This window comes from Sprattus sprattus, assembly GCF_963457725.1.
Source record: "Sprattus sprattus genome assembly, chromosome: 13".
NCBI classification, from domain to species: Eukaryota; Metazoa; Chordata; class Actinopteri; order Clupeiformes; family Clupeidae; genus Sprattus; species Sprattus sprattus.
The window spans coordinates 32548279-32564027 of record NC_137911.1 but is presented as its reverse complement, the minus strand read 5'-3'; the positions used below and the strand labels follow the sequence as shown (position 1 = coordinate 32564027).

The following is a 15749-nucleotide window of genomic DNA, read 5'->3' as shown; positions in this document are numbered from 1 at the left end:
ATGTCACTTTCTTTTTTTTCTTTCCTTCTTTCTGAAAACTAAGAAAGCACAGCTGGATAAGTGGAAGTTTACTGCCCTCCCAGGTAGCCGTCTGCTCCCTACAGTCCACCTGCTTAATCTGAAACCAGCAGGAGAAGGCCAGCTCAACAAGATGGTTTTTGGAAGCCCACCAAGAAACAATCCATCAAAGAAAACCATCATGGTTGTTGGTGCCACTGGATCTGGCAAGACCACCCTCATCAACGGCATGATCAACTACGTTCTTGGAGTTGAATGGGAGGACAACTGGAGATATAAACTGATACATGAACAAACTAACAAAACACAAGCGTGCAGTCAGACCTCGGAGGTGACAGCCTATCAGATTTACCACACAGATGGATTCAAAGTTCCATTCTCTCTCACAATCATTGACACTCCAGGGTTTGGGGACACCAGTGGAATCAAACGAGACAAAGAAATCACAGAAAACATAAGAAAGTTTTTCTCAGTCAAGGGTGGAATTGATCAAATTGATGCAGTGTGCTTTGTAGTGCAGTCTGCGTTAGCTCGTCTGTCAGCCACACAGAGATACATTTTTGATTCCATCCTCTCCATTTTTGGGAAGGACATCGAAGACAACATCATTGTTCTGGTGACCTTTGCTGATGGCAAATCACCCCCAGTACTGGAGGCAATCAAAGCTGCCAACATCCCATGTGCTTCAAATCCAGATGGGTCCCCTCTTCATTTCAGAGTCAACAACTCTGCACTTTATGCCAACAATAATGAAGCCAGCAATGATGACTACATGTTTGATGACTTGTTCTGGAAGATGGGGAAAGGCAGCATGCAGAAATTCTTCACTCATCTAAGCTTGATGAATCCCCAGAGTTTGACCCTGACAAAGGTAACTTTTTTTATCTGCTCAGGTGAAAGGAGGGGTCCTGTGTGTGTGGATGTGTCAGGTGAAAGGAGGGGTCCTGTGTGTGTGGATGTGTCAGGTGAAAGGAGGGGTCCTGTGTGGATGTGTCAGGTGAAAGGAGGGGTCCTGTGTGTGTGGATGTGTCAGGTGAGAGGAGGGGTCCTGTGTGTGTGGATGTGTCAGGTGAAAGGAGGGGTCCTGTGTGGATGTGTCAGGTGAAAGGAGGGGTCCTGTGTGGATGTGTCAGGTGAGAGGAGGGGTCCTGTGTGTGTGGATGTGTCAGGTGAAAGGAGGGGTCCTGTGTTTGTGGATGTGTCAGGTGAAAGGAGGGGTCCTGTGTGTGTGGATGTGTCAGGTGAAAGGAGGGGTCCTGTGTGGATGGTTCAGGTGAAAGGAGGGGTCCTGTGTGGATGTGTCAGGTGAGAGGAGGGGTTCTGTGTGGATGTGTCAATAACTTTCATATTTAGTAGGAATTACAGTCCCACTATTATCAAATAATCCCATGAAGCCATAACATACTTCACAGTAGTCTGTGTGTAGCAACAGCCAGTTATCTCTACTATTGATCAAATTAACCTGAATGAAGTTTAATGTTAAAGTGTGTGTGTGAACTGTGCTTAAAGGCATAACAGAGTAGGAGTGAAAAGTAGTCTGCATTAAATTTAAATCACTTCTTTAAATAACCTTACTCCTATAAGTACAATTTATTGGAAAAACGTTCTTAACTCATGTAACGGCGTAAACGTAGTGCGTTACTACCCACCTCGGCCCTTATGTGTCAACATAAGCTCATCTTTACTCAGGTGTTTGATTCAGGGGAATATTTTTGTTGTATTCAATGAAGCCTCTCATGTGAAGTTATTGGTCCTTGATATGATGACACTCGGGTTTCAGAAATAGCTGCATACACTGATCCTAGTCATTTTGAATGACGTTCAACTGACATTTTCTATTCACTGTTGGCAGACTTTTGCCAAAGAGAGAGATATGAGTGTTGCCCACATAGTTCACAAGACTAAACAAGAACAAGGCCTTATTCAAAACTGATCTAACAATGGAATGATGGATTAATTAATTCTTGCTTTATCTGTTTTATCGTCAACAGTTGATCAGCACCCAGACAGACACCATGCCAGCCAGCAAGCAGGTACAGTAGTGCTGATTTCACTCATTATGATTTTGTCCAGTTGCTTACACACAACTATTATACACAAGGTCCAGGGTGGCTTTGGAGGGCTCTGAAGGTAGGAGCTGGGATTTGTATTCTTTCAAAATCTAGCAGGTTTCTCCAGAATCGTCTACCCTGCTTTTAACCAAGAATCAATTAATTGAAAATCCAAAATAAGTTCCTGCAGTGATCTAGAGTAAAACAGAAATCTAGGAAAGAATGTGTAAGAGTGCATCAGTATTTAGAGAGAGAGGGTGAGACAGTGGGAGAGAGACAGTGCCTCAATGACAGAGAGTGCCCCAGCAGTTAGAGAGAAGATCCCCCTATATACCCCCCTCTACGAGTGTGAACCAATCAATACTGCCCCTGCACTGACTGTGCAAGGCCTGAGGGGGGCAAGGGGGTGGGGGTCATAAGTATGTGTGTGTGATGTGTGTGTGATGCATTATATCATCAGAGGGGCTTCATTAAATCACAGAAATGTCACATTCTTTTTTTTCTTTCCTTCTTTCTGAAAACTAAGAAAGCACAACTGGATGAGAAGATGTTTACTGCCCTCCCAGGTAGCCATCAGCTCCCAACAGTCCGCCTGCTTCTTCTGAAACCAGCAGGATATGGTCAGCTCAACAAGATGGTTTTTGGAAGCCCACCAACAAAAAAGTTATCAAACAAAACCATAATGGTGGTTGGTGCCACTGGATCTGGCAAGACCACCCTCATCAACGGCATGATCAACTACATTTTTGGAGTTGAATGGGAGGACAGCTGGAGATATAAACTGATAGATGAACAATTCAACACAACACAAGCGGAAAGCCAAGCCTCGGTGGTGACAGCCTATCAGATTTACCACACAAATGGATTCCAAGTTCCATACTCTCTCACAATCATTGACACTCCAGGGTTTTGGGACACCAGAGGAATCAATCGAGACAAAGAAATCACAGAAAAAATACGAAAGTTTTTCTCGGTCAAGGGTGGAATTGATTCAATTGATGCAGTGTGCTTTGTAGTGCCATCTGCGTTAGCTCGTCTGTCATCCAAACAGACATACATCTTTGATTCTATCCTCTCCATTTTTGGGAAGGACATTGCCACCAACATCATTGTTCTGGTGACCTTTGCTGATGGCAAATCTCCCCCAGTACTGGAGGCAATCAAAGCTGCCAACATCCCATGTGCTTCAAATACAGCTGGTGGGGCCCCTCTTCATTTCAGAGTCAACAACTCTGTGCTTTATGCCAAAAATACAGAAGGCAGCAGTTATGAGTACATGTTTGATGCCATGTTCTGGAAGATGGGGAAAGCCAGCATGCGGAAATTCTTCACTCATCTAAGCTTGATGAATCCCAAGAGTTTGACGCTGACAAAGGAAGTTCTCCAAGAGCTCAAACTGCTTGAGGCAACTTCTGAGGGGGTGCAGCCAATGATACGAGTAGGTTTGTCAAAACTGGAGGAAATAAAAACCACAAAACACTCACTGCAAAACCACAAGACCCACATGACAGAGCAATTAATCAAACATTTGGAAGTAGAATACGAGCAGATGCAGGGGAAAGTTGTAGAAATGATGACTACTTTAACTAAATCCCTGCAACGTCTGAGAGAGATTGCCCTTCGTCCAGATCCTTTGTCTACTCCACGCTACATTGATATCCTCATAGAGACAGAGAAACAGGAGGCCGAAGATGGATGGCAGAAGCGTATTCAAGAGCTACAAGAAGTAAGAGGAAAAGCAGTTATTTTGCAAAAGATGGCACAGGGAAAAGATAAGACACCACAGGGGATGAAGTCTACTGTCAAGGGAATCTTCAGCAATCCTGCCAGATGGTTTTCTTCTTAATTGGCAGATCTGTTCATGCATTTCTCTCATAAACCATAAAAGTGGAAAGAAAGATACTCATAACTTTCTTAATTTATACAAGCTAGAGTTCAAAACAATTATTGTATGGGTGTAATTATGTTTCTATTAAATCATGTTTTATCCTGTAATCAGTATTTAACAGCTTTCATGTTATGGTTGTTCTTACAGTTTTACTTTCAGCTTTTTCTATCTATCCAAATGTATCATTGTATCATACATTACTTTCATACTATAGTGGTCATGGTAGAATTGTTAGATGTGTGATTTGTGTCACATGAATAATCTGGGGAGTTTGGTGTTGGGTTGATCTCTGAGTCTGGGGAGTTTAGTGTTGGGTTGGGCTCTGAGTCTGGGGAGTTTAGTGTTGGGTTGGGCTCTGAGTCTGGGGAGTTTAGTGTTGGGTTGGGCTCTGAGTCTGGGGAGTTTAGTGTTGGGTTGGGCTCTGTGTCGTGACTTTCACTACTGGACTAAATGTCATCATATGATTTGTGCTCAATAAAAATGATTTGCTATTTTACTCTACAGTTCAGGTCTGGTCTCTGGTATTTTAGAGGTTGATAATAACAAACAGTTTGAATCACTCTTTGGGGAGACTTGACAAAGATATTAACCATTGGCAGTGATGCAGCCAAACCTTTCGTGTAAATGAATCACCGGACACATTACACAGTGTGTGTGTGTGTGTGTGTGTGTGTGTGTGTGTGTGTGTGTGTGTGTGTGTGTGTGTGTGTGTGTGTGTATGTGTGTATTCAACTGTTCAAGTAAAGTTCTGCAGTGAAATATACTGTTCAATTGCACTTACATAAACTTATAATAACTTAGAATATTACCATTATAACTTTGTTATATTATATGTGTAGGTAAAACCGTGGTTGTTACATTAGTTTAATTAAATCAGTCTCATAAAATTTAATAATCATTAAATTTAGTATTTAATATTTTATAATTAAATTACTAAAATAATGGAAAGCTCTAGTTGTACCACTATGCTACAGTCTAAGTATGGTATCACAATACTATCATACTACAATATCACTACAAAGTCTATAACACTTCATGGAACAACCAGAGAAGTGAAGGCATTTGGAATTCTTGATTGGCGGAAAATGGCTTTCAGTGGAATATTGGAACAACAACAGACAAGACAATTGTTTAAGTCTAAATAAACAATTTATTAAAGGTAACGAACAGTAATGAATGGCTAATACTAATCACATAAACAACTGAGTATAACACTGAAACAAGGCACAAAGTGCAGTTGGGATTTCAGAGGAGGGGGCATGAGAGCCTGCCCGTCCGTGTGTGTGTGTGTGTGTGTGTGTGTGCGTGCGTGCGCAGGTATGCCAATATAAATTGGAGGATGGGCACAACTTTAAATGAGTAGGTTACAACAGACAAAGGATTCTTATCTCAAGGATAGAATCGGCCTTCAACTCAATACAATATATTTCAGCAGCACTGAACTCGCGATGTGGACGTGTTTGTTCAGATGGTGATTGAGGGAGTTAGGGAGGGAGAGAGAGAAAAGGTGCATGCACGTTCCTAACAAGTTAGCAAAAGTAAAACAAACGCAAGATATAGCACGGTTACAAACCATGCACTGTGAATTACAAAGTAAGCATTTAAATCATGAATGAAATAAAACAACAATACTTTCACACATATATTAACACACATATAAGACTAATCTCTGCCCAGATGTCAGCCTTACGTGAAGAACGCTCTTGCTAAGCATTCAACGGTGTTTTCGCGGAATCCTTGGAACAACGCGTCACGTAGGTTCAATGGATGTCCGTCTGTCCTTTCTTTGCAGCCCGTCGGCTGAACTCGCGGAGGCCTTGCTGGAGGTCCGCTGATTTAGAAGGATGTAAAGTTCTGTCGACTTGGAGAAACGAATAAGGGAAGCCGGTCGCCTTATCCTACTCAGAGCACTGCTGGGCTGCAGTAATATTCTACCGGTATAACTTGGTTGCAACTAGACGCGTCAAAGTATTTTCTTAACTTCGGCCAAAAGTTCAATACGACTGTCGTGCGTTGTCCTTTGTTCTGCAGAGAGGGTATCTCTTAATTGAAGGATCTTCACGTGTGTGAGACCACCGTACAGAGAGACAGATTTGGGGGGTAATCACTGTTTTAAGGGGCAAAATGCGTCACCCTTTTTATGACTTTGATGTGACCAATTGCGAGGTCACCGGTGTTGATAAGAATTGAAATGTGATAAGGGAATTGTGGGTAATGGAGTCTATGGTGTCTCATTCACTTACATATGCATTTACGTTTCATATTTAGTAATTTAGCAGACGCTTTTATCCAAAGCGACATACATGGTTAATATTACCATTATTATAAATTATTACAATATATATTATAAATGATGCATCTGACAGTAGAATCACCCACTTCACCACATAAACCTTCATATTGAAACCATTTAATTTAGCGTGACAATTCTCAGGTCTGGGGTCCAGTATTCAGACTCCAGCTGTTGCAGAAACAAAGGTGTTGATGGTAGTGATGTTACTGAGACTGGTGATGAAACTAATGGTGGTTCTGCAGGAGCTGGTTAGAGAAACTAACTCTTACACACTAACTATGAATCATGTTTATAATACATGACATGAAACATTACCTCATTGAAAAATACTGGATAGAAACACTTATGAAAAACCTATAAGCAGCTATGGTTGAGTATGTTAAGTAGGAGTTTTGTTATGTTGCTTTCATGCACCTGGAAGTACTGACCTTATTTTCAAAATGGTTTCTCAGACCCCCACAGCACAAACACATTCAGCCCAGCCACCATGACATCTGGAACACTTCTCTTGAACATTGTTTTTATACATACGAGTTATCAGTCATTTCTGTAATGCAAAATGACTCAGGAAGAAAACACAATAAATGACTGTTCCCTCTGTCTTATTTAGTTTACTGCTCATCTTACATGTGTCGATTGTTAACATGTTACATATCAAACACTGAAAGCACACAAAACGTTATGTAGACTTTCATTGTCATAGTGAATGCCACAGAGCTTTTGAAACATAGTTATGTACCATGCTGGTACAATAAGAGACGTCTAAGTTATGGAGTATTCCACAACCCAATACATGATCTTACAGGAGGTCTGTGTGGGCATGAACTGTACATTAATGATTAGGAATAAAGGACAGTCCTGAATGTAACCCCAAAAACTCACATGTTAACACTAAATACAGCATAACTGCTTAATACTACAATGTGGTGTAAAACTAGCAAGCTAACTACTCGAAAGGGGTAAACCTTGTAACCACCACAAACAGCTCAGTTAGCACTGAAAAAAGCTTACCAACATGCTTACTAGTGTAAATTGGCAATATAGTTGGCAATCCCAATTTTTACAATACACTGGATATAAATAAGCTTTACAGCTCTATGACAATCTATAACTACTACTGACCTTAACATAACATTAAAACATCGGCAACCAGACAATCCAGATATTCGCATTCAATTAAACATGACCTCATTACCTGAACCCAACCAAATCAAAAGATGTCCTGAACCTAATACCACACCCATTTTCTAGGTAAACCCCCTTTTTGACATTGTATTGTGTGTGTGTGTGTGTGTGTGTGTGTGTGTGTAACCCCATTTCTACTGAAATGAATTATCTTACATTACTTCTTACTCATTCAATAATTCCTTCACCAACTGAAAGATTAAGACAATTCAATTAACTTAAACACATACTGGAACAACTGGACAAATGTTTAAACCAAAGGCCTCATGATGATTTAGCAATATAAAATGCAGATACTGTATATGGAGAGCACTTCCCAACCCTATTTGACCACCATTATTTAAATTCTGACCAGCAGCAAATATCCGACAGATTGACGAACCTTGATTACTATAAAGGATAATAAACATTTTCCAATAAGAAAGAGCCTGAGGGAAAGCTTCACGGGCTGTGGTTTAGATGATGTCCTTATGACCTCATTCAAATCAGACATTCTTAAACTTCTGAATCTCATATTAAATGTAAGATCCATGGTCACCCTCATGTTTAAGAATGGTGAAACATTTGCCCCTAAACATTACAGGGGTATCTGTGTCAGTATGCTACTGTATGTGTCACGCCATGCAACTGCTCTGCCAACTGCACTTTGCTAAGGTACCGACACACAAGTGCAAGGAGACCAGATCCCATTCAGGAACATTACAGGCGTGAGCTGCTGTCCCCGTTGGCGGTCGTGCAGATCCGGCTCCTCGTTCGACTTTCGCGTTACATCCCTACACATATCAAACATAACATTGACAAAATAAAATAAAATAAAATCCCAATATATAAGTTCTACTGAACCCACTAATGCTCACATTTTTGGTTATTTATTAACCATGTTTTAAGATTTATTTTAAAGCTGTTAGATGAGGTTGATTCTCTAATGTTCTGTGGGAGATGGTTCCATTCCTGGGCTGACCTAACTCAGAAAACCTTTTGTCCAAATACATTTTTTTAAAGGAATATCACAGTCTCCTCTTGCTGCCCCTCGAGTAGCACTGGTTGCTGTTGTTCTAAACGTAACTCCTAACCCTCACCTTGCCTTTCTTCCATTGTCTGACCCTAATCCTAATCCTAGGCCTGTTCTTTTAATTCCTAATTCATTCAAGTCTTCCTCAATAACACAGTATCCACAATAAGGGACATCTTAATTAATACATTCCACCACCATAAACAAACACCTTCTTTTAATATCTTTACTTTATTTATTTTTAAGTAACTTCACAAGATGACATAAAACATTTAGAACTAGAAATAGAGAATTCTACAGGGGAGTCGTACCAGGAGTGGCCACCAGATGGCGTCTGGACCTATGCCCATGATGTTCCATTGAGGGATCCCATCATGACCTAACCTGAACCTTTTATCCTGACCTGACCATAACCCTTTTTTCCTGACCCTAACCCTTACCTTTTCTCCTGACCCTGACCCTAACCCTTTTCTCCTGACCCTGACCCTAACCTTTTATCCTGACCTTAACCCTTACCTTTTCTCCTGACCCTAACCCTAACCTTTTCTCACAAGCTGACAGTTATCCTGGGGTTTCAATCACATAAAAAACATTTTAAAGAATAGAGATGGGGATAGAACAACGGGAAAAGTTATTTAATCTGTAGGCCTCAACAACAGCCTCAGACCCACTACAGAAGACTCTGAGGAAAGGGTCTCAAAGACATGAGAGCAGCAGAAGAGACTTCTGGAGCCCAATAACCCACTTCACTTGACGCCATTTAAATCTTCACTGAATGAGTGACACATGTGAGGGACAAAAAATGGGACACCAGGACACACACCAGGGGACACACCAGGGAACACATGGGACACACACCAGGGGACACACACCAGGGGACACACACCAGGGGACACACACCAGGGGACACACACCAGAGGACACAAGGGACACACACAAGGGGACACACACCAGGGGACACACACCAGGGGACACACACCAGGGGATACACACCAGGGGATACACACCAGAGGACACAAGGGACACACACAAGGGGACACACACCAGGACACACACCAGGGGACACACACCAGGGGACACACACCAGGGGACACACACCAGGGGATACACACCAGGACACACACCAGGGGACACACACCAGGACACACACCAGGGGATACACACCAGGACACACACCAGGGGACACACACCAGGGGATACACACCAGGGGACACACACCAGGGGACACACACCAGGGGACACAAGGGACACACGCCAGGGGACACACACCAGGACACACACGCCAGGGGACACACACCAGGACACACACACCAGGAGACACACGCCAGAGGATACACACCAGGGGACACACACCAGAGGACACACACCAGGGGATACACACCAGAGGACACACACCAGGGGACACACACCAGGGGATACACACCACGGGACACACACCAGGGGACACACACCAGGGGACACACACCATGGGACACACAGGAGAGCTGCAATGAAAGATGTTTGTGTGAAGAACACAAAAGGAATGGACATTTTTGTATAGTTTTAATGTAATGACATGTAATGTTAAAACACTAAAACCGCATTAGCTGGTGTTGATTATGATTGGCAAACGATGTCCTGGTCTTTGCTGCCCCCTGGTGTCAGGATTGAAAGGTACAGGGCTGACAGACGATCCCTTAGAGCAGGGCTTCTCCTCAGGTGCCATGACAACGGAGTCTCTCTGGACTGGACGTCAGCCAAGCTAATCCAGAGAAGGGGCCTACACAAACCAAACACAGAGTTTAATACTAACCCTAACCCTAGAGAAGAGGCCTACACAAACCAAACTCAGAGTTTACTACTAACCCTAACCCTGGAGTATGTGCTGAGTGACAGTGAGTGTGTGCTGAGTGACAGTGAGTGTGTGCTGAGTGACAGTGAGTGTGACTGTGAGTGTGTGCTGAGTAGATAATAAGGGGACCTACCTAACCCCTGGGTTGGCCACATTTAAAGGGACCTGCATAACCCCTGGGTTGGTCTCTGGTATGGAGCTCACCTGAGTGGGGACTGAGAGGAAGCACAGGATTGGCTGATGAGGTGCTGGACTGAGAGGGCGGAGTCAGACTGAAGCCTCAGCAGCTGGTTGAGGAGCTCTAGTGCCCCCTCTAGTGGCAGCACAGAGCAGCACATGTTCAGCAGGGAGTACAGCACTGCAGGCAGCCATTCAGCACCGATACGCACACCACCTGAGGGAGATCAGAGAGAGACCAGGTGAGAGAGAGAGCAGCGACCAGGTGAGAGAGAGAAAATGAGAGAGGGGTCAAAGACCAGGTGAGAGAGAGAGAATGAGAGAGGGATCAAATACCAGGTGAGAGATAGATGAGCTGAAAGAGATAGAGAGATACCTGAGAGATATTCAATCTTGAAATGACTGCCAAACGATGAGATCCACGTGTGTTACATCATCAGATTAAAAACATTAAGAGAGCCCCTGTTCCAGACCATTACTTCATATCTTAAAAATGACTCATCCAGCCTCCCCTGCCTCACACACACACACACACACACACACACACACACACACACACACACACAGGTGAGAAATACTTACGGCTCATAGATAGGGGGCAGGAGGCTGCGATCAGCTCCACATTTTTGAGAGCAGCCATCATAGAATGTTCTGGAGGACACGCCCACCCAGCGTCACTTGACACAAACTCATAGGCTGGTCTGAGGATGGAGGTGTGGCCAAGCAGCTGAGCCAATCTGAGACGAGAGTCAAACATGGCAGACGAACCAATCAGAGAGTTGAGCCAGACAAACAGTCCATCATCAGCATTAACACTTGGGAGAGAGAGAGCACTGACCCCTCACCTCTGACCCCTCACCTCTGACCCCTCACCTCTGACCCCTAACATCTGACCCCTAACATCTGACCCCTAACCCTGCTCACATTGAGTCCCTACTGGTTTGCTGGTAAGAAATGTTGGACTGTTGGACCGGATTTCTCTGAAGTACTAGGATTAGGATAAGGGTTAGGGGTTAGGGGTTAGAGTTAGTGTGGTTAGGTGACCCACCTCTTGCCAGGGACTGTGGAGATTAAGCAGTAAGGGTTAGTGTTAGAGTTAGGTGACTCACCTCTTGACAGGGACTGTGTAAGGGTTAGGGTTAGGTGACGCACCTCTTGACAGTGACTGTGTTAGATGAAGAGCTAGTGTTAGGGATAGTGTTAGAGATAGTGTAAGGGTAGGGGTTAGGGTTAGGTGACCCGTCTCTTGACAGGGACTGTGTAAGGGTTAGGGTTAGGTGACCCACCTCTTGACAGGGACTGTGGAGATGAAGCTGTACACTACACAGCAATGCGACAGGTGAGCTCTGATGTCAGCACACACCTGGAGCAGGTGGGACGGCAGGCAGCACAGAAACAGCACGTCAGCCCAGGATGCCAAACGCTGGTTGTCATAGAAACATTCTATGCCCATCAGAGACAGATGTTCTGGAGGAGAAACACAGGAACCTCTCTACATTAGATTTGCAAGTAGCATCTGACCAGTTAACATCTGCTATAAGCAGCATATAAGGTTGTATGTGCACTATAAGCAGCATATAAGGTTGTATGTGCACTATAAGCAGCATATAAGGTTGTATGTGGGGTGCACTATAAACAGAGTATGTCAGGTTGTATGTGCACTATAAGCAGCATATAAGGTTGTATGTGCACTATAAGCAGCATATAAGGTTGTATGTGCACTATAAGCAGCATATAAGGTTGTATGTGCACTATAAGCAGCATGTAAGGTTGTATGTGCACTATAAGCAGCATATAAGGTTGTATGTGAGGTGCACTATAAACAGAGTATGTCAGGTTGTATGTGCTCTATAAACTTTTCCCAAAGGGTTAGGCTTGCTTTCGTCTTTAAGGGATTAGGTCGGTCTGGGTTGATCACTAAATAATGTTAAATAATACTAAATAAACCAAAATAATAATAAATAGTTTCATTTAATCTAATTTGCACCTCGTTACAAGGAACTGAAAATGTAGTTTCGTAGGTGACCACGATAGAAACATACCTAAATTGTAATTTATTTGATAAATCTCAGTTTGTTTTAGAATACGCAAATCACGAATTAATTTGCTTGTTCTGATGCTCTGTTACTGACTGCAATAATGCATATCTTACCGAGCGTTTCGGGTCTTCTGGATGAAACTTTGATGTTGGGAGGTTTTATGCCGCTGCTTTCTACAATGACTCGAGCCAGCTGCTTCCCCAAGTGCCCTCCGCCAATAATCCCCACGTTCAGTTTGTGCAGTGCTGCCGCGTCTGAGTTGAAGTCTTTCAACATCAAAATATTTGTCCTGGTGTAGATGCAAACACAACATTGGGTTGAGCAATATTAAGCTCTAAAGTAAGGTTTTTACACGCTTTTAAAAGCTATGTGGCTTACCTGAAGCAATGGGCCAGTTTACAGTAAAATAAGGCATGTGCACAGCTACACTCCGTGAAATCCGCAGACCGTGAGCGCAGGTATATGATTTTTTTCTCCTCTTCCGTCAGTCCAGCCTCGAATTGCAGGCAGTGTAGATTCGCCGTGAGGTCAAACATATCAAACCGGCGATGTCGCACACATCAGAGGCGCATTTACGTTTGGCCGTACAAATGAGAAAAGTTTGCTTGGTCTCCTTGACAACGGTGCTATTAGCTTTACAGAAGAGGTCCATTTCACAAACAAGCTACAATGTGAACACCTTCAACATGACAAAATAACACGCTTAACACGCACGGCATGTGTATACTCTCTACATTGTATCATCACGTTTTAAGATGTAATTTGGATGGTTGCGGCATGGCTATTTGGCGTTTCCTTCAGGCCAACTTTAACCCCATAGACGCGTGGATCTTAGAGCATCAGACATAGTACTTTATTCCAAACAATATATTTTAAACCATCCGTCTTCAGTTTCCCGACGCATCTCCAAAGAATAGGTTTATCACTAGGCTATACGGATTTGATAGTAAGTCAATGTCACCCTTTGCTGAAAATGTTTCTTTGGTGTGTGTTCTTTTTGAATGTCAAAGAAGGAATCAAAGATGTATTGTGTAAAACACTGCGAGATACCTAAACCTGTTCAAGTTGTTTTTAAGTATATTCCTTCATTTTAGCAAGTGGTAACTATGACGAGCTTAGATTTGAACATTAGTTCAGGGGAGAGGTACAGGAAATGACATCAGGCCAGACTTGAACCTGTGTCTCCGCGGGCAATGAAGCCCGTAAAGGGGGGGGGGGGGGGCTTATCTCTTAACATATTTGAAACAAAATATAGAAAGCAGACTGACTGCCAGTGTCTCACTATTTGATTTGTGGGCTACAAAGTTGGCCTGGAATAAAACTACCTTCCTTTTGGCTCTGACAAATGTTTTAAAATGAATATGAGCTTGTTTTGTTTGCATTATTCGAGATCTGGAAACACTGCATATTTGTAGTTATTTTGACCAGTTGTCATTTTTTTTGCAAATAAATGCTCTAAATGACAATATTTTTATTTGAAAAATAGATGCACATACCAATAAATACTAAAACCAGAGGAACAGATCATTTTGAAGTGGTCGCTTATTTTTTCCCGGAGCTGTATACTGTATGTCTATGGTTAGCCCTATTTTCATGGTATCTTAAGAATGTTAATTCACTTTTAATACTTGCACAGCTCTGAAACAGTTGCAGTTTGACCGTATTACACTTGCATATCAATTCGGCAAATATGTCCTTAAGTTTAAATGTACTGTCGCTTTGTGACAAAGTTGCATTTACGGAAGTTAAGATCGAAATAGCAGGCCTAATGGCAGGTTGTACACTAACTTCATAAAGGAATCCACCAGAAATGGAAAGAAGATACAACAATGCAAGACGGTTATACTCTGTGTGTGTCTGTGAGTCAGTCTGTGTTTGCGTCAGTCTGTGCAGCTGTCTATGTCTGTGCATCTGTGTCTGTGTGTGCGTGTGTCTGTGTGCGTGCATGCGTGTCTGTGCGTGCGTGTGTGTGTGTCTGTGTTTGCCTCCGTGTGCGTGCGTGCGTGCGTAGGTGTGTTGTCTAGAGGTGTTACAGGTTCATGCTGAACAAGGAGCAGCAAATGCAAACAAGTCTGACCTGCACGCACACACACACACACACACACACACACACAAACACGTGCGCGTGCGCACACACACACACACACACACACACGCGAGCAGTTTTTCAGACATGAAATGCTTTATTCCCTTTATGAGTTTACATGCTTTAATAGAAATGTCACAAATGAACTGTACATCTATATACAACACGTCATTCTCTACAGTCATTTCCAACCCATCTGTACCTGTGTGTGTGTGTGTGTGTGTATGTGTGTGTATGTGTGTCTGTGTATGTGTGTGTGCGTCTGCGTGTCTGTTTGTGTGCGTGCGTGTGTCTGTGTGTCTGTGTGTGTGCGTCTGTGCGTGTGTGTGTGTGTGTGTGTGTGTGTGTGTGTGTGTGTGTGTGTGTGTGTGTGTTCCAGAATGGTGTCCACTTAGATTTATGTATGAACAGTATGTATACATGTTCCTCTTGCTCATATCACAGACTGTGATTAACTGTTAGCCATCACATCACACACACACACACACACACACACACACTCACTCACACAAGTCGAGATGTGAAGATAGGCATGGTCCCAGCCACACACACACACACACACACATACACACACACTAGTAAGCAGAGCAGCTACTCAGACCTGTGATGGTTAGTGTTATAGGGTGATATAGTCATAATCTCTCTCTCTCTCACACACAAACACACAGACGCGCACACACTATCACACACACGCACATAGACAAAAACGCGCACACACCATCACACACACACACACACACGCACAACCAATAGAAGAAAATAATAACAGCAAACAAACTCCTCCATTTACCCCACAAGCATCGACCATGCACACACACATACACACACACATACACACGAACACACACACCAGCACGCACTCACACACACACAGTCGTCACAAGCCAGGAAGCAGCAGCTGGGTCACTTTCAACCTCATAGAGCCTTTTATATGGGCATTTATGTGTGGCATACGTATGTATGATCCCCACACACACACACACACACACACACACACACACACACATTTGTGCATTCACAATCTCTATCAGTCCAAGGTTGAGGTAAGGGCCAGACATATCAGAGAATCCCATTGGCTGCGGTGCTGGTCACTCCTCCCCCAGACGCGTCCGGTTGGATCTGATTGGCTGCGGTGCCTGTCACTCCTCCCCCAGACGCCACTTCTGCGT

General features: G+C 43.3%; 2 protein-coding genes across 2 annotated transcripts in view; both read right to left on the bottom strand.

Annotated features, from left to right (window-relative positions):
• Positions 1–10043: 10043 nt before the first annotated feature.
• Positions 10044–13030, bottom strand: noxred1 (NADP-dependent oxidoreductase domain containing 1; the record flags this gene model as incomplete). Its single annotated transcript, XM_080849873.1, has 6 exons — positions 10044–10206; positions 10483–10672; positions 11038–11192; positions 11742–11922; positions 12608–12783; positions 12873–13030. The coding sequence occupies 6 exons, from the start codon at positions 13028–13030 to the stop codon at positions 10044–10046; spliced, it is 1023 nt and encodes a 340-aa protein (XP_080705999.1).
• Positions 13031–14787: 1757 nt separating this feature from the next.
• The window catches only part of atg2b (autophagy related 2B), a 34603-nt gene continuing 33641 nt past the window's right edge, over positions 14788–15749 (bottom strand). Inside the window, exon 43 of the mRNA XM_080850626.1 lies at positions 14788–15749. This exon is cut by the window's right edge and continues 201 nt beyond it. Coding sequence (XP_080706752.1) covers positions 15720–15749 — 30 coding nt within the window. The 3' untranslated portion in view covers positions 14788–15719.